This window comes from Engystomops pustulosus, unplaced genomic scaffold, assembly GCF_040894005.1.
Source record: "Engystomops pustulosus unplaced genomic scaffold, aEngPut4.maternal MAT_SCAFFOLD_116, whole genome shotgun sequence".
Taxonomy (NCBI): Eukaryota; Metazoa; Chordata; class Amphibia; order Anura; family Leptodactylidae; genus Engystomops; species Engystomops pustulosus.
Genome location: NW_027284997.1, coordinates 160,153 through 185,756, shown reverse-complemented (window position 1 = coordinate 185,756; position 25,604 = coordinate 160,153). Strand labels below are relative to the sequence as shown.

Sequence of the window (25,604 nt, the reverse complement as noted above, 5' to 3'; positions counted from 1 at the left end):
ACTACAGACCTGTATAGGGGACACTGGCAGGTGACTACAGACCCGTATAGGGGGCACTGGCAGGTGACTACAGAGCTGTATAGGGGGGCAGTGGCAGGTGACTACAGACCTGTATAGGGGGCACTGGCAGGTGACTACAGACCTGTATAAGGGTCACTGGCAGGTGACTATAGACTAAGTGACACTATATAATCTGATGTGCTCTCTCTCTCTTTTCAGGTGGGAGTTGAACCCTTCTTACTGTGACTCTTTGAAGCGGCTTCATCCGTACACGAACACCCGGCGGCTCCTGCACATGATGGACCTGGCCATCTTTGACTTCCTGATCGGTGACTAGAGGACTGGGATGAACGGGACTAGACTTTCTAGAGTTTCATGTGTTTTCTTCTACTTTTAAGCTTTTCCTTCTTGTCTTTTTTCACAGGAAATATGGACCGCCACCATTACGAGATTTTTACGAAGTTTGGGGATGATGGGTTTCTCCTGCACCTGGACAATGCCCGAGGGTGAGATTCCTAGCGGGACTCCTGGTCGTTAGACCCCCATATCTCACAGGTTTGACCCTGGTTATGCATGTAGGTGGTCTCTTCCTCTTGTACAGTGAGACCCCGGCTCGATCTCATCATAAGCAGAACCATAAAGGGCTCCATGTTTCCCACCACTTTTCTAGAGGGTCCAATCTTCGCCATGTCAGAACCGGGTACCTGGTCTGCAATATATAAATGATCTAGCAGATACGTCCCAGATCTAGTAGTTATGACCCCCGATCTGGAAGAAACCCTCCAGATCTAGCAGATCAGCCCCAGATCTAACAGTTATGCCCTAGATCTATTAGAACCACCTCATATCCAGCAGCTACCCCCAAGGTCTAGTAGCTACACGCAAGATCTAGCAGTGTCGCCCGCGATTTAGCAGCTACATCCCTGATCTAGTAGTAAACCCCCCAATCTAGCAGTAAAATTCACAATCTAGCAGTAACACCCCTGTTCTAGCAATATTGCCCCTGTCCTGGTAAGTACACCGCAGATCTAGCAGCGAAACCCTTGATCTAGCCAGGGCCAAGTTAAGGTAGGTAGAGGCCTCTGGGCACAAAATCTGGTGGGGGCCCCCCATGAATGTAGCTCAGACAGTGGTGCACATTACTGTTGTAAATTATCATTAATATTATAACCTTTCTTCTAGCTACACATTGGCCGGGCTGCCACAGTGGTAGTGACCAAAGTACTGGCTATTAGTGCCACGCGCCACGGCTTCCCCAAGTGTTCTCGCTCCTCTTGCAGATCGCGTCGAGACCTAACACTGATTGACTTGGACGTGGAAACCAGCTCAGCCAACCAGTGTTAGGTGTGTGAATGTGACGGAGTATGGCTGGGCACACATGCTCTCACTTACAGAGCCGGTGAGTCACGGTCATAGCTCAGAGGCAGACGCAGGTGACATCATTCCCAGAGACAGTCAGACATTACTGGTGGGGGCCCCAGGCCGCATGCTCCTAGAGCCCTCCCTATAATCCGGCCCTAAATTTAGCAGTTGCGCCCCAGATCTATTAGAAACACCAATCAAGCAAAATCAAGCAAAAACACCCCTGTTCTAGCAATAATACCCCAGATTTAGAAATAACACCCCAGATCTACTTGTTACACCCCAGATTATTAATATTATATATTTATAGAGCAGCATTAATTCCATGGTGTTGTACAATCAAATATAGTACATCAATTCAAGAATAAATGCAAGTATAACGTACAAAAACGCCCCAGATCTAGCAATCAGAAATTGACCCCCCTCCATCAATGGACACACCTGGCTATAGTGACACGACTCCAGGAAGGAACACGTCCCATTGAGGTCTGGATTTGAAATTACTTCAGTAGTAATTTCTCCAGTCAGAAATATGAGGCTCAGTATTGTATGTGGCCTCCACCTGTATGTATGTCCTCCCTACAACGCCTGGGCATGCTCCTGATAAGCCCTAGTAGTGTGTGTCCCCCATGTTCTTGTATGGTATGCCCCGGCATTGTAGGGTGGTCATAGGGAGGTACATGGAGTCCACACACACTACTGAGCTTCCTCAGGAGCATGCCCTGATGTGGTCATCTGTCCATGCTCCTAATGAGGCTTAGTAGTGTGTGGCCTCCACGTGCCTGTATGACCTCCTTACAACACCCCGGCATGCTCTTGATGAGGCTCAGTATTGTGTGTGGCCTCCATGTGCCTGTATGACCTCCTTACAACACCCCGGCATGCTCTTGATGAGGCTCAGTATTGTCTATGGCCTCCACGTGCCTGTATGACCTCCTTACTGTGCCCCGGCATGCTCCTGATGAGGCTCAGTATTGTCTGTGGTCTCCACATGCCTGTATGACCTCCTTACAACACCTCAGCATGCTCCTGATGATGCTCAGTATTGTCTGTGGCCTCCACATGCCTGTATGATCTCCTTACAACGCCCCCGCATGCTCCTGAAGAGGCTTAGTAGTGTGAGTGGGCTGCATGTGCCTGTATGACCTCCTTACAACACCTGGACATGCTCCTGATGAGGCTTAGTAGTGTGAGTGGGCTGCATGTGCCTGTATGAGCTCCCTACAACAACTGGACATGCTCCTGATGAGGCTTAGTAGTGTGAGTGGGCTGCATGTGCCTGTATGACCTCCTTACAACACCTGGACATGCTCCTGATGAGGCTTAGTAGTGTGAGTGGGCTGCATGTGCCTGTATGAGCTCCCTACAACAACTGGACATGCTCCTGATGAGGCTTAGTAGTGTGTGTGGCCTCCATGTGCCTGTATGACCTCCTTACAACGCCCCAGCATGCTCCTGATGAGGCTTAGTAGTGTATGTGGCCTCCATGTGCTTGTATGACCTCCTTACAACGCCCCGGCATGCTCCTGATGAGGCTCAGTATTGTCTGTGGTCTCCACATGACTGTATGACCTCCTTACAACACCTCAGCATGCTCCTGATGATGCTCAGTATTGTCTGTGGCCTCCACATGCCTGTATGATCTCCTTACAACGCCCCCGCATGCTCCTGAAGAGGCTTAGTAGTGTGAGTGGGCTGCATGTGCTTGTATGACCTCCTTACAACACCTGGACATGCTCCTGATGAGGCTTAGTAGTGTGAGTGGGCTGCATGTGCCTGTATGACCTCCCTACAACAACTGGACATGCTCCTGATGAGGCTTAGTAGTGTATGTGGCCTCCATGTGCTTGTATGACCTCCTTACAACGCCCCAGAATGCTCCTGATGAGGCTTAGTAGTGTATGTGGCCTCCATGTGCCTGTATGACCTCCTTACAATGCCCCAGCATGCTCCTGATGAGGCTTAGTAGTGTGTGTGGCCTCCATGTGCCTGTATGACCTCCTTACAACGCCCCGGCATTCTCCTGATGAGGCTTAGTAGTGTGTGTGGCCTCCATGTGCCTGTATGACCTCCTTACAACGCCCCAGCATGCTCCTGATGAGGCTTAGTAGTGTATGTGGCCTCCATGTGCTTGTATGACCTCCTTACAACGCCCCAGCATGCTCCTGATGAGGCTTAGTAGTGTGTGTGGCCTCCATGTGCCTGTATGACCTCCTTACAACGCCCCGGCATTCTCCTGATGAGGCTTAGTAGTGTGTGGGCTGCACGTGCTTGTGCATGCTCCTGTTGTGGGATTGGATGTTCCCTAGAGGGATATCCTCACAGAGTTCGATAAAAGACCCTAACCCTGAAAGAAATTACTTTTATTACTAATGCACTGCAAGACTGGTCATGCTGAGGATGTTGCAAAGGTCAGTAGGTCATGGCTACATGCTACATCTATAAGAGAGAGCGATGATAAAATGCAAAAATTACCCAGACAACAGAGATTTGGTCTGTGGTCACCACCTACAGAACCTCTTTTATAGGGTTATTGTCATTTCTACCTGTTACCTATTCCATGTGCACAACAGCAGGAGAAACAGATTTACAATCAGTGTTGAGGAGGAGATGACTGTAAGTAACTCATTCTAGAGGAAGGTGAATCTTATCAGCAGATTTCCGATTTTTTTCATAACCCTAAAGGTCCAGATTTATTAAAGCGTTTGCACCTTTTTTCTGTTTGACTTTGCACTAAAAGAAGAAATAGAAAACTGCTTGCACAGGTATTTATTAAGTGTCTGTATCCAAAAAGACAGAAAAATGTGGAAATAAAGGGACCATGCCCAATTCCTGTGCGTCGCAGGGGGCACCAAATTTGAAAAGAATGTGCTCCAGTAATCAGTAATCTGCCACCCCCTGCACATAGTACACACCCCCTGCACATAGTACACACGCCCCCTGCACATAGTACACACGCCCCCTGCACATAGTACACACCCCCCTGCACATAGTACACACCTCCCTGCACATAGTACACACCTCCCTGCACATAGTACACACCCCCCTGCACATAGTACACACGCCCCCTGCACATAGTACGCACCCCTCTGCACATAGTACACACCCCTCTGCACATAGTACACACCCCTCTGCACATAGTACATAGTCGCTGACAGTTGCATGTCTGGTTAAAACTGATGTAAGGGAAAAGCTCTGTTTTTCATAACAAACAGTGTACAAAAATATAGGGCAAAGGGCACATGTATACAGTCATAAAGCATATAATTATTATGGACATATAATCATTATCTTGACCCTCACAATAGAACACACCCCCTGCACATAGTACACCCCCCCCCGGCACATAGTACACCCCTCCCCCTGCACATAGTACCCCACCCCTGCACATAGTACAGCCCCCTGCACATAGTACAAACCCCCCTGCACATAGTACACTCCCCCCTGCACATAGTACACTCCCCCCTGCACATAGTACACACCCCCTGCACATAGTACACCCCCCCTGCACATAGTACACCCCCCCCTGCACATAGTACAAACCCCCCTGCACATAGTACACTCCCCCCTGCACATAGTACACACCCCCCTGTACATAGTACACACCCCCCTGCACATAGTACACCTCCCTGCACATAGTACACCTCCCTGCACATAGTACACACCCGTCTGCATATAGTACACCCCCCCTGCACATAGTACACCCCCCCTGCACATACTACACCCCCCTGCACATAGTACACACCCCCCTGCACATAGTACACCCCCCCTGCACATAGTACACACTCCCTGCACATAGTACACCACCCCCCTGCATAAAGTACACCCCCTGCACATAGTACACACCCTGCACATAGTACACACCCCCTGCACATAGTACAAACCTCCCCCTGCACATAGTACACAACCCCCTGCACATAGCACACAACCCCCTGCACATAGTACACCACCCCCATGCACATAGTACACACCTCCCCCTGCACATAGTACACACCCCCCAGCACATAGTACACACCCCCCTGCACATAGTACAAACCTCCCCCTGCACATAGTACAAACCTCCCCCTGCACATAGTACACACCCCCTGCACATAGTACACACCCCCTGCACATAGTACACACCCCCTGCACATAGTACACCCCCTGCACATAGTACACCCCCCCTGCACATAGTACACTCCCCTGCACATAATACACCCCCCTGCACATAGTACACACCTCCCCCTGCACATAGTACACAACCCCCTGCACATAGTACACACCCCCCTGCACATAGTACACACTTCCCCTGCATATAGTACACCCCCCTGCACATAGTACACACCCCCTGCACATAGTACACACCCCCTGCACATAGTACACCCCCTGCACATAGTACACACCTCCCCCTGCACAAAGTACACACCCCCTGCACATAGTACACACCCCCTGCACACAGTACACACCCCCCTGCACATAGTACACACCCCCCTGCACATATTCCTCCCCCCCTGCACATAATAAACCCCCCTGCACATAGTACACACCTCCCCCTGCACATAGTACACAACCCCCTGCACATAGTACACACGCCCCTGCACAAAGTACACACCTCCCCCTGCACATAGTACACACCCTCTGCACATAGTACACCCTCCTGCACATAGTACACCCCCCTGCACATAGTACACACACCCCTGCACATAGTATACACCACCCACTGCACATAGTACACCTCCCTGCACATAGTACACACCCCCCTGCACATAGTACACACCCCCCTGCACATAGTACACCCCCCCTGCACATAGTACACCCCCCCTGCACATAGTACACCCCCCCTGCACATAGTACACCCCCCTGCACATAGTACACACCCTTCTGCACATAGTACACACCCCCCTGCACATAGTACACCCCCCTGCACATAGTACACCCCCCTGCACATAGTACACCCCCCTGCACATAGTATACACCACCCCCTGCACATAGTAAACACCCCCCTGCACATAGTACACCCTCCCTGCACATAGTACACCCCCCCTGCACATAGCACACCTCCCTGCACATAGTACACACCCCCCTGCACATAGTACACACCCCCCTCCACATAGTACACCCCCCCTGCACATAGCACACCTCCCTGCACATAGTACACACCCCCCTCCACATAGTACACCCCCCCTGCACATAGTACACCCCCCCTGCACATAGTACACACCCCCTGCACATAGTACACCTCCCTGCACATAGTACACACCCCCCTGCACATAGTACACACCCCCTGCACATAGTACACCCCCCCCTGCACATAGTACAGCCCCCTGCACATAGTACAAACCCCCCTGCACATAGTACACTCCCCCCTGCACATAGTACACACCCCCTGCACATAGTACAAACCCCCCTGCACATAGTACACTCCCCCCTGCACATAGTACACACCCCCCTGCACATAGTACACCTCCCTGCACATAGTACACACCCCTCTGCATATAGTACACCCCCCCCTGCACATAGTACACCCCCCCTGCACATAGTACACCCCCCCTGCACATAGTACACACCCCCCTGCACATAGTACACACTCCCTGCACATAGTACACACTCCCTGCACATAGTACACCACCCCCCTGCATAAAGTACACCCCCTGCACATAGTACACCCCCTGCACATAGTACACGCCCTGCACATAGTACACACCCCCTGCACATAGTACAAACCTCCCCCTGCACATAGTACACAACCCCCTGCACATAGTACACCACCCCCCTGCACATAGTACACACCTCCCCCTGCACATAGTACACACCTCCCCCTGCACATAGTACACACCCCCCAGCACATAGTACACACCCCCCTGCACATAGTACAAACCTCCCTCTGCACATAGTACACACCCCCTGCACATAGTACACACCCCCTGCACATAGTACACACCCCCTGCACATAGTACACCCCCTGCACATAGTACACCCCCCCTGCACATAGTACACCCCCCTGCACATATTCCTCCCCCCCTGCACATAATACACCCCCCTGCACATAGTACACAACCCCCTGCACATATTAAACACCCCCTGCACATAGTACACACCCCTTGCACATAGTACACACCGCCTGCACATAGTACACACCCCCTGCACATAGTACACACCCCCTGCACATAGTACAACCCCCCCTGCACATAGTACACCCCCCTGCACATAGTACACCCCCTGCACATAGTACACACCTCTTTCTGCACATAGTACACACTTCCCCCTGCACATAGTACACACTTCCCCCTGCACATAGTACACACTTCCTCCTGCACATAGTACACACTTCCTCCTGCACATAGTACACCCCCCCTGCACATAGTACACCCCCCCTGCACATAGTACACCCCCCCTGCACATAGTACACCCCCCCCTGCACATAGTACACACCCCCTGCACATAGTACACCCCCCTGCACATAGTACTACCACCCTGCACATAGTACACCCCCCTGCACATAGTACACCCCCTGCACATAGTACACCCCCCCGGCACATAATACACCCCCCTGCTCATATTAAACACCCCCTGCACATAGTACACGCCCCTTGCACATAGTACACACCCCCTGCACATAGTACACCCCCCCCCTGCACATAGTACACCCCCCTGCACATAGTACACCCCCCCTGCACATAGTACACCCCCCTGCACATAGTACACACCTCTCCCTGCACATAGTACACACTTCCCCCTGCACATAGTACACACTTCCCCCTGCACATAGTACACAATTCCCCCTGCACATAGTACACACCCCTTGCACATAGTACACACCCCCTGCACATAGTACACCCCTGCACATAGTAGACCCCCCCTGCACATAGTACACACTCCCTGCACATAGTACACCCCCTGCACATAGTACACACACCCTGCACATAGTACACCCCCCTGCACATAGTACACCCCCTGCACATAGTACACGACCGCTGTACATAGTACACACCTCCCCCTGCACATAGTACACCCCCTCTGCACATAGTACACCCCCCTGCACATAGTACACAACCCCCTGCACATAGTACTCCCCCCAGCACATAGTACACCCCCCTGCACATAGAACACCCCCTGCACATAGTACACACCCCCTGCACATAGTACACTCCCCTGCACATAGTACAACCCCCTGCACATAGTACACACCCCCTGCACATAGTACACACCCCCTGCACATAGTACACACCCCTGCACATAGTACACACCCCCTGCACATAGTTTACAACCCTGCACATAGTACACACCCCCTGCACATAGTACACCCCCTGCACATAGTACACAGCCCCTTCACATAGTACACACCCCCTGCACATACTACACACCCCCCTGCACATAGTACGCCGCTCCCGTGCACATAGTACAGACCCCCTGCACATAGTACACACCCCCCTGCACATAGTACACACCTCCCCCTTCACATAGTACACACCCCCCTTCACATAGTACACACCCCCTGCACATACTACACACTTCCCCCTGCACATAGTACGCCGCTCCCGTGCACATAGTACAGACCCCCTGCACATAGTACACACCCCCCTGCACATAGTACACACCTCCCCCTTCACATAGTACACACCCCCCTGCACATAGTACACACCTCCCCCTGCACATAGTACACACTTCCCCTGCACATAGTACACACTTCCCCCTGCACATAGAACACCCCCCCCCTGCACATAGTACACACCCCCCTGCACATAGTACACACCTCCCCCTGCACATAGTACACACTTCCCCCTGCACATAATACACCCCCCCTACACATAGTACACACCCCTGCACATAGTACACACCTCTTATATTCATACAAAGAGGCGTGGTTACATACATTAGAATCATTACAATTGGTGATAGCTAAGCATATATGTCTGGCCCTCGACCCCTGCTGATTGGTCCTCAAAACTAGGCCTTGGTTGCTATGCCAGGGCGATTTCCAGTCACCGTTGTCTACAGGAAATCGACCGCTAGTCTGGACGCTGATGCTATTCTTATCAAACATCTGCTTTTTGATCATAAGACTTGAGTTTCACTGACAGTTGCATGTCTGGTTAAAACTGATGTAAGGGAAAAGCTCTGTATTTCATAACAGACAGAGTACACATAGTACACACCCCCTGCACATAGTACACACCCCCTGCACATAGTACACACCCCCTGCACATAGTACACACCCCCTGCACATAGTACACACCCCCCTGCACATAGTACACCTCCCTGCACATAGTACACCCCCCCCCGCACATAGTACACACCCTTCTGCACATAGTACACCTCCCTGCACATAGTACACACCCCCTGCACATAGTACACACCTCCCCCTGCACATAGTACACCCTGCACATAGTACACACTGCACATAGTACACACCCTGCACATAGTACACAGGACCCTGCACATAGTACACACCCCCTGCACATAGTACACACCCCCTGCACATAGTACACACCCCCTGCACATAGTACACACCCCCCTGCACATAGTACACCTCCCTGCACATAGTACACCTCCCTGCACATAGTACACACCCCCCTGCACATAGTACACACCCCCCTGCACATAGTACACCCCCCCTGCACATAGTACTCCCCCCTGCACATAGTACTCCCCCCTGCACATAGTACACCCCCTGCACATAGTACACCTCCCTGCACATAGTACACACCCCCCTGCACATAGTACACACCCCCCTGCACATAGTACACCCCCCCTACACATAGTACACCCCCCATGCACATAGTACACCCCCCCTGCACATAGTACACACCCCCCTGCACATAGTACACACACCCCTGCACATAGTACACCTCCCTGCACATAGTACACCCCCCCTGCACATAGTACACCCCCCCTGCACATAGTACACACCCCCTGCACATAGTACACCCCCCTGCACATAGTACACACCCCCTGCACATAGTACACACCCCCTGCACATAGTATACACCACCCCCTGCACATAGTACACCTCCCTGCACATAGTACACACCCCCCTGCTTATAGTACACACCCCCCTGCACATAGTACACCCCCCCTGCACATAGTACACCCCCCCTGCACATAGTACACCCCCCCTGCACATAGCACACCTCCCTGCACATAGTACACACCCCCCTGCACATAGTACACACCCCCCTGCACATAGTACACCCCCCTGCACATAGTACACACCCCCCTGCACACAGTACACCTCCCTGCACATAGTACACACCCCCTGCACATAGTACACCTCCCTGCACATAATACACACCCCCCTGCACATAGTACACCCCCCCTGCACATAGTACACCCCCCCTGCACATAGTACACACCCCCCTGCACATAGTACACCTCCCTGCACATAATACACACCCCCTGCACATAGTACACCCCCCCTGCACATAGTACACACCCCCCTGCACATAGTACACCCCCCCTGCACATAGTACACCCCCCCTGCACATAGTACACACCCCCCTGCACATAGTACACCCCCCCTGCACATAGTACACCCCCCCTGCACATAGTAAACACCCCCCTGCACATAGTACACCTCCCTGCACATAGTACACACCCCCCTGCACATAGTACACCCCCCCCTGCACATAGTACACACCCCCCTGCACATAGCACACCTCCCTGCACATAGTACACCCCCCCCTGCACATAGTACACCCCCCCTGCACATAGTACACCCCCCTGCACATAGTACACCCCCCCTGCACATAGTACACACCCCCCTGCACATAGTACACCTCCCTGCACATAGTACACACCCCCTGCACATATTACACCTCCCTGCACATAGTACACACCCCCCTGCACATAGTACACCCCCCCTGCACATAGTACACACCCCCTGCACATAGTACACCCCCCTGCACATAGTACACCTCCCTGCACATAGTACACACACCCCTGCACATAGTACACCCCCCCTGCACATAGTACACACCCCCTGCACATAGTACACCTCCCTGCACATAGTACACACACCCCTGCACATAGTACACACCCCCTGCACATAGTACACCCCCCTGCACATAGTACACCTCCCTGCACATAGTACACACACCCCTGCACATAGTACACCCCCCCTGCACATAGTACACACCCCCTGCACATAGTACACCTCCCTGCACATAGTACACACACCCCTGCACATAGTACACCCCCTGCACGTAGTACACACCCTGCACATATTAAACACCCCTTGCACATAGTACACACCCCCTGCACATAGTACACACCCCCTGCACATACTACACACCCCCCTGCACATAGTACACCCCCCTGCACATAGTACCCCCCCTGCACATAGTACACCCCCCCTGCACATAGTACGCCGCTCCCGTGCACATATTACAGACCCCCTGCACATAATACACACCCCCCTGCACATAGTACACACCCCCCTGCACATAGTACACACCTCCCCCTTCACATAGTACACACCCCCCTGCTCATAGTACACACCTCCCCCTGCACATAGTACACACTTCCCCCTGCACATAGTACACACTTCCCCCTGCACATAGAACACACCCCCTGCACATAGTACACCCCCCCTGCACATAGTACACACCTCCCCCTGCACATAGTACACACTTCCCCCTGCACATAGTACACACTTCCCCCTGCACATAGAACACACACCCCTGCACATAGTACACCCCCCCTACACATAGTACACCCCCCTGCACATAGTACACACCTCTTATATTCATACAAAGAGGCGTGGTTACATACATTAGAATCATTACAATTGGTGATAGCTAAGCATATATGTCTGGCCCTCGACCCCTGCTGATTGGTCCTCAAAACTAGGCCTTGGTTGCTATGCCAGGGCGATTTCCAGTCACCGTTGTCTACAGGAAATCGACCGCTAGTCTGGACGCTGATGCTATTCTTATCAAACATCTGCTTTTTGATCATAAGACTTGAGTTTCACTGACAGTTGCATGTCTGGTTAAAACTGATGTAAGGGAAAAGCTCTGTATTTCATAACAGACAGAGTACACATAGTACACACCCCCTGCACATAGTACACACCCCCTGCACATAGTACACACCCCCCTGCACATAGTACACCTCCCTGCACATAGTACACCCCCCCCCGCACATAGTACACACCCTTCTGCACATAGTACACCTCCCTGCACATAGTACACACCCCCTGCACATAGTACACACCTCCCCCTGCACATAGTACACCCTGCACATAGTACACACTGCACATAGTACACACCCTGCACATAGTACACAGGACCCTGCACATAGTACACACCCCCTGCACATAGTACACACCCCCTGCACATAGTACACACCCCCTGCACATAGTACACACCCCCTGCACATAGTACACACCCCCCTGCACGTAGTGCACCTCCCTGCACATAGTACACCCCCCTGCACATAGTACACACCCCCTGCACATAGTACACACCCCCCTGCACATAGTACACCTCCCTGCACATAGTACACACCTCCCCCTGCACATAGTACACACCCTTCTGCACATAGTACACCTCCCTGCACATAGTACACACCCCCTGCACATAGTACACACCCCTCTGCACATAGTACACCTCCCTGCACATAGTACACCCCCCCGCACATAGTACACACCCTTCTGCACATAGTACACCTCCCTGCACATAGTACACACCCCCTGCACATAGTACACACCTCCCCCTGCACATAGTACACACCCACTGCACATAGTACACCTCCCTGCACATAGTACACCCCCCTGCACATAGTATACACCACCCCCTGCACATAGTACACCTCCCTGCACATAGTACACACCCCCTGCACATAGTACACACCCCTTTGCACATAGTACACCTCCCTGCACATAGTACACCCCCCCTGCACATAGTACACCCCCCCTGCACATAGTATACACCACCCCCTGCACATAGTACACCTCCCTGCACATAGTACACCTCCCTGCACATAGTACACACCCCCCTGCACATAGTACACACCCCCCTGCACATAGTACACCCCCCCTGCACATAGTACACACCCCCCTGCACATAGTACACACCCCCCTGCACATAGTACACCTCCCTGCACATAGTACACACCCCCCTGCACATAGTACACCCCCCCTACACATAGTACACCCCCCATGCACATAGTACACCCCCCCTGCACATAGTACACACCCCCCTGCACATAGTACACCTCCCTGCACATAGTACACCCCCCCTGCACATAGTACACCCCCCCTGCACATAGTACACCCCCCCTGCACATAGTACACACTCCCTGCACATAGTACCCCCCCCTGCACATAGTACACACCCCCTGCACATAGTACACCCCCCCTGCACATAGTATACACCACCCCCTGCACATAGTACACCTCCCTGCACATAGTACACACCCCCTGCTTATAGTACACACCCCCTGCACATAGTACACCCCCCCTGCACATAGTACACCCCCCCCCCTGCACATAGCACACCTCCCTGCACATAGCACACACCCCCCTGCACATAGTACACACCCCCCTGCACATAGTACACCCCCCTGCACATAGTACACACCCCCCTGCACACAGTACACCTCCCTGCACATAGTACACACCCCCTGCACATAGTACACCTCCCTGCACATAGTACACACCCCCCTGCACATAGTACACACCCCCTGCACATAGTACACCCCCCCTGCACATAGTACACCCCCCCTGCACATAGTACACCCCCCCTGCACATAGTACACACCCCCCTGCACATAGTACACCTCCCTGCACATAGTACACACCCCCCTGCACATAGTACACCCCCCCTGCACATAGTACACACCCCCTGCACATAGTACACCACCCCCCTGCACATAGTACACACCCTGCACATAGTACACACCCCTTGTACATAGTACACACCCCTTGCACATAGTACACACCCCCTGCACATAGTACACCCCCCCTGCACATAGTATACACCACCCCCTGCACATAGTACACCTCCCTGCACATAGTACACACACCCCTGCACATAGTACACACCCCCCTGCACATAGTACACCCCACCTGCACATAGTACACCCCCCCTGCACATAGTACACCCCCCCCTGCACATAGCACACCTCCCTGAACATAGTACACACCCCCCTGCACATAGTACACCCCCCATGCACATAGTACACCCCCCCTGCACATAGTACACACCCCCCTGCACATAGTACACCTCCCTGCACATAGTACACACCCCCTGCACATAGTACACCTCCCTGCACATAGTACACACCCCCCTGCACATAGTACACACCCCCCTGCACATAGTACACCCCCCTGCACATAGTACACCCCCCTGCACATAGTACACCCCCCCTGCACATAGTACACACCCCCTGCACATAGTACACCTCCCTGCACATAGTACACACACCCCTGCACATAGTACACACACCCCTGCACATAGCACACCCCCCTGCACATAGTACACCACCCCCCTGCACATAGTACACCCCCTGCACATAGTAAACACCCCTTGCACATAGTACACACCCCATGCACATAGTACACCCCCGCTGCACATAGTACACCCTCCCCCTGCACATAGTACACACCCCCCTGCACACAGTACACCTCCCTGCACATAGTACACACCCCCCTGCACATAGTACACCCCCCTGCACATAGTACACCCCCCCTGCACATAGTACACCCCCCTGCACATATTCCTCTCCCCCTGCACATAATACACACCCCCCTGCACATAGTACACCCCCTGCACATAGTACACACCCCCTGCACATAGTACACCCCCCCTGCACATAGTACACCCCCCCCTGCACATAGTACACCTCCCTGCACATAGTACACACCCCCCTGCACATAGTACACACCCCCTGCACATAGTACACCCCCCTGCACATAGTATACACCACCCCCTGCACATAGTACACCTCCCTGCACATAGTACACACCCCCCTGCTTATAGTACACACCCCTTGCACATAGTACACCCACCCTGCACATAGTACACACCCCCCTGCACATAGCACACCTCCCTGCACATAGTACACACCCCGCTGCACATAGTACACACCCCCCTGCACATAGTACACCCCCCTGCACATAGTACACACCCCCCTGCACACAGTACACCTCCCTGCACATAGTACACACCCCCTGCACATAGTACACCACCCTGCACATAGTACACCCCCCCCTGCACATAGTACACCCCCCCCTGCACATAGTACACCTCCCTGCACATAGTACACACCCCCTGCACATAGTACACACCCCCTGCACATAGTACACCCCCCCTGCACATAGTATACACCACCCCCTGCACATAGTACACCTCCCTGCACATAGTACACACCCCCCTGCTTATAGTACACACCCCCTGCACATAGTACACCCCCCCTGCACATAGTACACACCCCCTGCACATAGCACACCTCCCTGCACATAGTACACCCCCCCCTGCACATAGTACACCCCCCTGCACATAGTACACACCCCCCTGCACACAGTACACCTCCCTGCACATAGTACACACCCCCTGCACATAGTACACCATCCTGCACATAGTACACACCCCCCTGCACATAGTACACACCCCCCTGCACATAGTACACCCCCCCTGCACATAGTATACACCACCCCCTGCACATAGTACACACCCCCCTGCTTATAGTACACACCCCCTGCACATAGTACACCCCCCCCTGCACATAGTACACACCCCCTGCACATAGCACACCTCCCTGCACATAGTACACCCCCCCCTGCACATAGTACACACCCCCTGCACATAGTACACCCCCCTGCACATAGTACACACCCCCCTGCACACAGTACACCTCCCTGCACATAGTACACACCCCCTGCACATAGTACACCATCCTGCACATAGTACACACCCCCCTGCACATAGTACACACCCCCCTGCACATAGTACACCCCCCCTGCACATAGTACACCCCCCCCGCACAAAGTACACCCCCCTGCACATAGTACACCCCCCCTGCACATAGTACACACCCCCCTGCACATAGCACACCTCCCTGCACATAGTACACACCCCCCTGCACATAGTACACCCCCCCTGCACATAGTACACCCCCCCTGCACATAGTACACCCCCCCTGCACATAGTACACACCCCCCTGCACATAGTACACCCCCCCTGCACATAGTACACCTCCCTGCACATAGTACACACACCCCTGCACATAGTACACACACCCCTGCACATAGTACACCCCCCCTGCACATAGTACACCACCCCCCTGCACATAGTACACCCCTTGCACATAGTACACACCCCATGCACATAGTACACCCCCGCTGCACATAGTACACCCCCCCTGCACATAGTACACACACCCCTGCACACAGTACACCTCCCTGCACACAGTACACACACCCCTGCACATAGTACACCCCCCCTGCACATAGTACACCCCCCCTGCACATAGTACACACTCCCTGCACATAGTACACCCCCTGCACATAGTACACACACCCTGCACATAGTACACCCCCCTGCACATAGTACACCCCCTGCACATAGTACACGACCGCTGTACATAGTACACACCTCCCCCTGCACATAGTACACCCCCTCTGCACATAGTACACCCCCCTGCACATAGTACACAACCCCCTGCACATAGTACTCCCCCCAGCACATAGTACACCCCCCTGCACATAGAACACCCCCTGCACATAGTACACACCCCCTGCACATAGTACACTCCCCTGCACATAGTACAACCCCCTGCACATAGTACACACCCCCTGCACATAGTACACACCCCCTGCACATAGTACACACCCCTGCACATAGTACACACCCCCTGCACATAGTTTACAACCCTGCACATAGTACACACCCCCTGCACATAGTACACCCCCTGCACATAGTACACCCCCTGCACATAGTACACAGCCCCTTCACATAGTACACACCCCCTGCACATACTACACACCCCCCTGCGCATAGTACACACTTCCCCCTGCACATAGTACGCCGCTCCCGTGCACATAGTACAGACCCCCTGCACATAGTACACACCCCCCTGCACATAGTACACACCTCCCCCTTCACATAGTACACACCACCCTGCACATAGTACACACCTCCCCCTGCACATAGTACACACTTCCCCTGCACATAGTACACACTTCCCCCTGCACATAGAACACCCCCCCCCTGCACATAGTACACACCCCCCTGCACATAGTACACACCTCCCCCTGCACATAGTACACACTTCCCCCTGCACATAATACACCCCCCCTACACATAGTACACACCCCTGCACATAGTACACACCTCTTATATTCATACAAAGAGGCGTGGTTACATACATTAGAATCATTACAATTGGTGATAGCTAAGCATATATGTCTGGCCCTCGACCCCTGCTGATTGGTCCTCAAAACTAGGCCTTGGTTGCTATGCCAGGGCGATTTCCAGTCACCGTTGTCTACAGGAAATCGACCGCTAGTCTGGACGCTGATGCTATTCTTATCAAACATCTGCTTTTTGATCATAAGACTTGAGTTTCACTGACAGTTGCATGTCTGGTTAAAACTGATGTAACGGAAAAGCTCTGTATTTCATAACAGACAGAGTACACATAGTACACACCCCCTGCACATAGTACACACCCCCTGCACATAGTACACACCCCCCTGCACATAGTACACCTCCCTGCACATAGTACACCCCCCTGCACATAGTACACACCCCCCTGTACATAGTACACCTCCCTGCACATAGTACACCCCCCCCCCGCACATAGTACACACCCTTCTGCACATAGTACACCTCCCTGCACATAGTACACACCCCCTGCACATAGTACACACCTCCTCCTGCACATAGTACACACCCCCTGCACATAGTACACCTCCCTGCACATAGTACACCCCCCCTGCACATAGTATACACCACCCCCTGCACATAGTACACCTCCCTGCACATAGTACACACCCCCTGCACATAGTACACACCCCTCTGCACATAGTACACCTCCCTGCACATAGTACACCCCCCCTGCACATAGTACACCCCCCCTGCACATAGTATACACCACCCCCTGCACATAGTACACCTCCCTGCACATAGTACACACCCCCCTGCACATAGTACACACCCCCCTGCACATAGTACACCCCCCCTGCACATAGTACTCCCCCCTGCACATAGTACACCCCCTGCACATAGTACACCTCCCTGCACATAGTACACACCCCCCTGCACATAGTACACACCCCCCTGCACATAGTACACCCCCCCTACACATAGTACACCCCCCATGCACATAGTACACCCCCCCCTGCACATAGTACACACCCCCCTGCACATAGTACACACACCCCTGCACATAGTACACCTCCCTGCACATAGTACACCCCCCCTGCACATAGTACACCCCCCCCTGCACATAGTACACACCCCCTGCACATAGTACACCCCCCTGCACATAGTACACACCCCCTGCACATAGTACACACCCCCTGCACATAGTATACACCACCCCCTGCACATAGTACACCTCCCTGCACATAGTACACACCCCCCTGCTTATAGTACACACCCCCCTGCACATAGTACACCCCCCCTGCACATAGTACACCCCCCCTGCACATAGTACACCCCCCCCTGCACATAGCACACCTCCCTGCACATAGTACACACCCCCCTGCACATAGTACACACCCCCCTGCACATAGTACACACCCCCCTGCACATAGTACACCCCCCTGCACATAGTACACACCCCCCTGCACATAGTAAACCTCCCTGCACATAGTACACACCCCCTGCACATAGTACACCTCCCTGCACATAATACACACCCCCCTGCACATAGTACACCCCCCCTGCACATAGTACACCCCCCCTGCACATAGTACACCCCCCCTGCACATAGTACACACCCCCCTGCACATAGTACACCTCCCTGCACATAATACACACCCCCTGCACATAGTACACCCCCCCTGCACATAGTACACACCCCCCTGCACATAGTACACCCCCCCTGCACATAGTACACCCCCCCTGCACATAGTACACACCCCCCTGCACATAGTACACCCCCCCTGCACATAGTACACCCCCCCTGCACATAGTACACCCCCCCTGCACATAGTAAACACCCCCCTGCACATAGTACACCTCCCTGCACATAGTACACCTCCCTGCACATAGTACACACCCCCCTGCACATAGTACACCCCCCCTGCACATAGTACACACCCCCCTGCACATAGTACACCCCCCCTGCACATAGTACACCCCCCCTGCACATAGTAAACACCCCCCTGCACATAGTACACCTCCCTGCACATAGTACACACCCCCCTGCACATAGTACACCCCCCCTGCACATAGTACACACCCCCCTGCACATAGCACACCTCCCTGCACATAGTACACACCCCCCTGCACATAGTACACCCCCCCTGCACATAGTACACCCCCCTGCACATAGTACACCCCCCCTGCACATAGTACACACCCCCCTGCACATAGTACACCTCCGTGCACATAGTACACACCCCCTGCACATAGTACACCTCCCTGCACATAGTACACACCCCCCTGCACATAGTACACCCCCCTGCACATAGTACACACCCCCTGCACATAGTACACCTCCCTGCACATAGTACACACACCCCTGCACATAGTACACCCCCCCTGCACATAGTACACACCCCCTGCACATAGTACACCTCCCTGCACATAGTACACACACCCCTGCACATAGTACACCCCCTGCACGTAGTACACACCCTGCACATAGTAAACACCCCTTGCACATAGTACACACCCCCTGCACATAGTACACACCCCCTGCACATACTACACACCCCCCTGCACATAGTACACCCCCCTGCACATAGTACCCCCCCTGCACATAGTACACCCCCCCTGCACATAGTACGCCGCTCCCGTGCACATATTACAGACCCCCTGCACATAGTACACACCCCCCTGCACATAGTACACACCCCCCTGCACATAGTACACACCCCCCTGCACATAGTACACACCTCCCCCTTCACATAGTACACACCCCCCTGCTCATAGTACACACCTCCCCCTGCACATAGTACACACTTCCCCCTGCACATAGTACACACTTCCCCCTGCACATAGAACACACCCCCTGCACATAGTACACCCCCCCTGCACATAGTACACACCTCCCCCTGCACATAGTACACACTTCCCCCTGCACATAGTACACACTTCCCCCTGCACATAGTACACCCCCCCTACACATAGTACACCCCCCTGCACATAGTACACACCTCTTATATTCATACAAAGAGGCGTGGTTACATACATTAGAATCATTACAATTGGTGATAGCTAAGCATATATGTCTGGCCCTCGACCCCTGCTGATTGGTCCTCAAAACTAGGCCTTGGTTGCTATGCCAGGGCGATTTCCAGTCACCGTTGTCTACAGGAAATCGACCGCTAGTCTGGACGCTGATGCTATTCTTATCAAACATCTGCTTTTTGATCATAAGACTTGAGTTTCACTGACAGTTGCATGTCTGGTTAAAACTGATGTAAGGGAAAAGCTCTGTATTTCATAACAGACAGAGTACACATAGTACACACCCCCTGCACATAGTACACACCCCCTGCACATAGTATACACCCCCCTGCACATAGTACACCTCCCTGCACATAGTACACCTCCCTGCACATAGTACACCCCCCTGCACATAGTACACACCCCCCTGTACATAGTACACCTCCCTGCACATAGTACACCCCCCCCCGCACATAGTACACACCCTTCTGCACATAGTACACCTCCCTGCACATAGTACACACCCCCTGCACATAGTACACACCTCCTCCTGCACATAGTACACACCCCCTGCACATAGTACACCTCCCTGCACATAGTACACCCCCCCTGCACATAGTATACACCACCCCCTGCACATAGTACACCTCCCTGCACATAGTACACACCCCCTGCACATAGTACACACCCCTCTGCACATAGTACACCTCCCTGCACATAGTACACCCCCCCTGCACATAGTACACCCCCCCTGCACATAGTATACACCACCCCCTGCACATAGTACACCTCCCTGCACATAGTACACACCCCCCTGCACATAGTACACACCCCCCTGCACATAGTACACCCCCCCTGCACATAGTACTCCCCCCTGCACATAGTACTCCCCCCTGCACATAGTACACCCCCTGCACATAGTACACCTCCCTGCACATAGTACACACCCCCCTGCACATAGTACACACCCCCCTGCACATAGTACACCCCCCCTACACATAGTACACCCCCCATGCACATAGTACACCCCCCCCTGCACATAGTACACACCCCCCTGCACATAGTACACACACCCCTGCACATAGTACACCTCCCTGCACATAGTACACCCCCCCTGCACATAGTACACCCCCCCTGCACATAGTACACACCCCCTGCACATAGTACACCCCCCTGCACATAGTACACACCCCCTGCACATAGTACACACCCCCTGCACATAGTATACACCACCCCCTGCACATAGTACACCTCCCTGCACATAGTACACACCCCCCTGCTTATAGTACACACCCCCCTGCACATAGTACACCCCCCCTGCACATAGTACACCCCCCCTGCACATAGTACACCCCCCCTGCACATAGTACACCCCCCCCTGCACATAGCACACCTCCCTGCACATAGTACACACCCCCCTGCACATAGTACACACCCCCCTGCACATAGTACACACCCCCCTGCACATAGTACACCCCCCTGCACATAGTACACACCCCCCTGCACATAGTACACCTCCCTGCACATAGTACACACCCCCTGCACATAGTACACCTCCCTGCACATAATACACACCCCCCTGCACATAGTACACCCCCCCTGCACATAGTACACCCCCCCTGCACATAGTACACCCCCCCTGCACATAGTACACACCCCCCTGCACATAGTACACCTCCCTGCACATAATACACACCCCCTGCACATAGTACACCCCCCCTGCACATAGTACACACCCCCCTGCACATAGTACACACCCCCCTGCACATAGTACACCCCCCCTGCACATAGTACACACCCCCCTGCACATAGTACACCCCCCCTGCACATAGTACACCCCCCCTGCACATAGTAAACACCCCCCTGCACATAGTACACCTCCCTGCACATAGTACACCTCCCTGCACATAGTACACACCCCCCTGCACATAGTACACCCCCCCTGCACATAGTACACACCCCCCTGCACATAGTACACCCCCCCTGCACATAGTACACCCCCCCTGCACATAGTAAACACCCCCCTGCACATAGTACACCTCCCTGCACATAGTACACACCCCCCTGCACATAGTACACCCCCCCCTGCACATAGTACACACCCCCCTGCACATAGCACACCTCCCTGCACATAGTACACACCCCCCTGCACATAGTACACCCCCCCTGCACATAGTACACCCCCCTGCACATAGTACACCCCCCCTGCACATAGTACACACCCCCCTGCACATAGTACACCTCCGTGCACATAGTACACACCCCCTGCACATAGTACACCTCCCTGCACATAGTACACACCCCCCTGCACATAGTACACCCCCCTGCACATAGTACACACCCCCTGCACATAGTACACCTCCCTGCACATAGTACACACACCCCTGCACATAGTACACCCCCCCTGCACATAGTACACACCCCCTGCACATAGTACACCTCCCTGCACATAGTACACACACCCCTGCACATAGTACACACACCCCTGCACATAGTACACACCCTGCACATAGTAAACACCCCTTGCACATAGTACACACCCCCTGCACATAGTACACACCCCCTGCACATACTACACACCCCCCTGCACATAGTACACCCCCCTGCACATAGTACCCCCCCTGCACATAGTACACCCCCCCTGCACATAGTACGCCGCTCCCGTGCACATATTACAGACCCCCTGCACATAATACACACCCCCCTGCACATAGTACACACCCCCCTGCACATAGTACACACCCCCCTGCACATAGTACACACCTCCCCCTTCACATAGTACACACCCCCCTGCTCATAGTACACACCTCCCCCTGCACATAGTACACACTTCCCCCTGCACATAGTACACACTTCCCCCTGCACATAGAACACACCCCCTGCACATAGTACACCCCCCCTGCACATAGTACACACCTCCCCCTGCACATAGTACACACTTCCCCCTGCACATAGTACACACTTCCCCCTGCACATAGTACACCCCCCCTACACATAGTACACCCCCCTGCACATAGTACACACCTCTTATATTCATACAAAGAGGCGTGGTTACATACATTAGAATCATTACAATTGGTGATAGCTAAGCATATATGTCTGGCCCTCGACCCCTGCTGATTGGTCCTCAAAACTAGGCCTTGGTTGCTATGCCAGGGCGATTTCCAGTCACCGTTGTCTACAGGAAATCGACCGCTAGTCTGGACGCTGATGCTATTCTTATCAAACATCTGCTTTTTGATCATAAGACTTGAGTTTCACTGACAGTTGCATGTCTGGTTAAAACTGATGTAAGGGAAAAGCTCTGTATTTCATAACAGACAGAGTACACATAGTACACACCCCCTGCACATAGTACACACCCCCTGCACATAGTACACACCCCCTGCACATAGTACACACCCCCTGCACATAGTACACACCCCCCTGCACATAGTACACCTCCCTGCACATAGTACACCCCCCCCCCGCACATAGTACACACCCTTCTGCACATAGTACAACTCCCTGCACATAGTACACACCCCCTGCACATAGTACACACCTCCCCCTGCACATAGTACACCCTGCACATAGTACACACTGCACATAGTACACACCCTGCACATAGTACACAGGACCCTGCACATAGTACACACCCCCTGCACATAGTACACACCCCCTGCACATAGTACACACCCCCTGCACATAGTACACACCCCCTGCACATAGTACACACCCCCCTGCACGTAGTGCACCTCCCTGCACATAGTACACCCCCCTGCACATAGTACACACCCCCTGCACATATTACACACCCCCCTGCACATAGTACACCTCCCTGCACATAGTACACACCTCCCCCTGCACATAGTACACACCCTTCTGCACATAGTACACCTCCCTGCACATAGTACACACCCCCTGCACATAGTACACACCCCCCTGCACATAGTACACCTCCCTGCACATAGTACACCCCCCCGCACATAGTACACACCCTTCTGCACATAGTACACCTCCCTGCACATAGTACACACCCCTGCACATAGTACACACCTCCCCCTGCACATAGTACACACCCACTGCACATAGTACACCTCCCTGCACATAGTACACCCCCCTGCACATAGTATACACCACCCCCTGCACATAGTACACCTCCCTGCACATAGTCACACCCCCTGCACATAGTACACACCCCTCTGCACATAGTACACCTCCCCTGCACATAGTACACCCCCCTGCACATAGTACACCCCCCCTGCACATAGTATACACCACCCCCTGCACATAGTACACCTCCCTGCACATAGTACACCTCCCTGCACATAGTACACACCCCCCTGCACATAGTACACACCCCCCTGCACATAGTACACCCCCCCTGCACATAGTACACCCCCCTGCACATAGTACACACCCCCTGCACATAGTACACACCCCCTGCACATAGTACACCTCCCTGCACATAGTACACAACCCCTGCACATAGTACACCCCCCATGCACATAGTACACCCCCCCTGCACATAGTACACACCCCCCTGCACATAGTACACCTCCCTGCACATAGTACACCCCCCTGCACATAGTACACCCCCCTGCACATAGTACACCCCCCCTGCACATAGTACACACTCCCTGCACATAGTACACCCCCCCTGCACATAGTACACCCCCCTGCACATAGTACACACCCCTGCACATAGTACACCCCCCCTGCACATAGTATACACCACCCCCTGCACATAGTACACCTCCCTGCACATAGTACACACCCCTGCTTATAGTACACACCCCCTGCACATAGTACACCCCCCCTGCACATAGTACACCCCCCCCTGCACATAGCACACCTCCCTGCACATAGCACACACCCCCTGCACATATTACACACCCCCCTGCACATAGTACACCCCCCTGCACATAGTACACACCC

The 25,604-nt window shown here is 53.5% G+C and overlaps 1 protein-coding gene across 3 annotated transcripts in view; it reads left to right on the top strand.

Annotated features, from left to right (window-relative positions):
- Positions 1–25,604, top strand: part of FAM20A (FAM20A golgi associated secretory pathway pseudokinase) — a 185,844-nt gene that overhangs the window by 151,852 nt on the left and 8,388 nt on the right. For all 3 annotated transcript variants that reach the window (XM_072131652.1, XM_072131653.1, XM_072131654.1), the window contains exons 8-9: positions 220–329; positions 425–506. In XM_072131652.1, the coding sequence (XP_071987753.1) occupies positions 220–329; positions 425–506 (192 nt within the window). The remainder of the gene's footprint in view (positions 1–219; positions 330–424; positions 507–25,604) is intronic.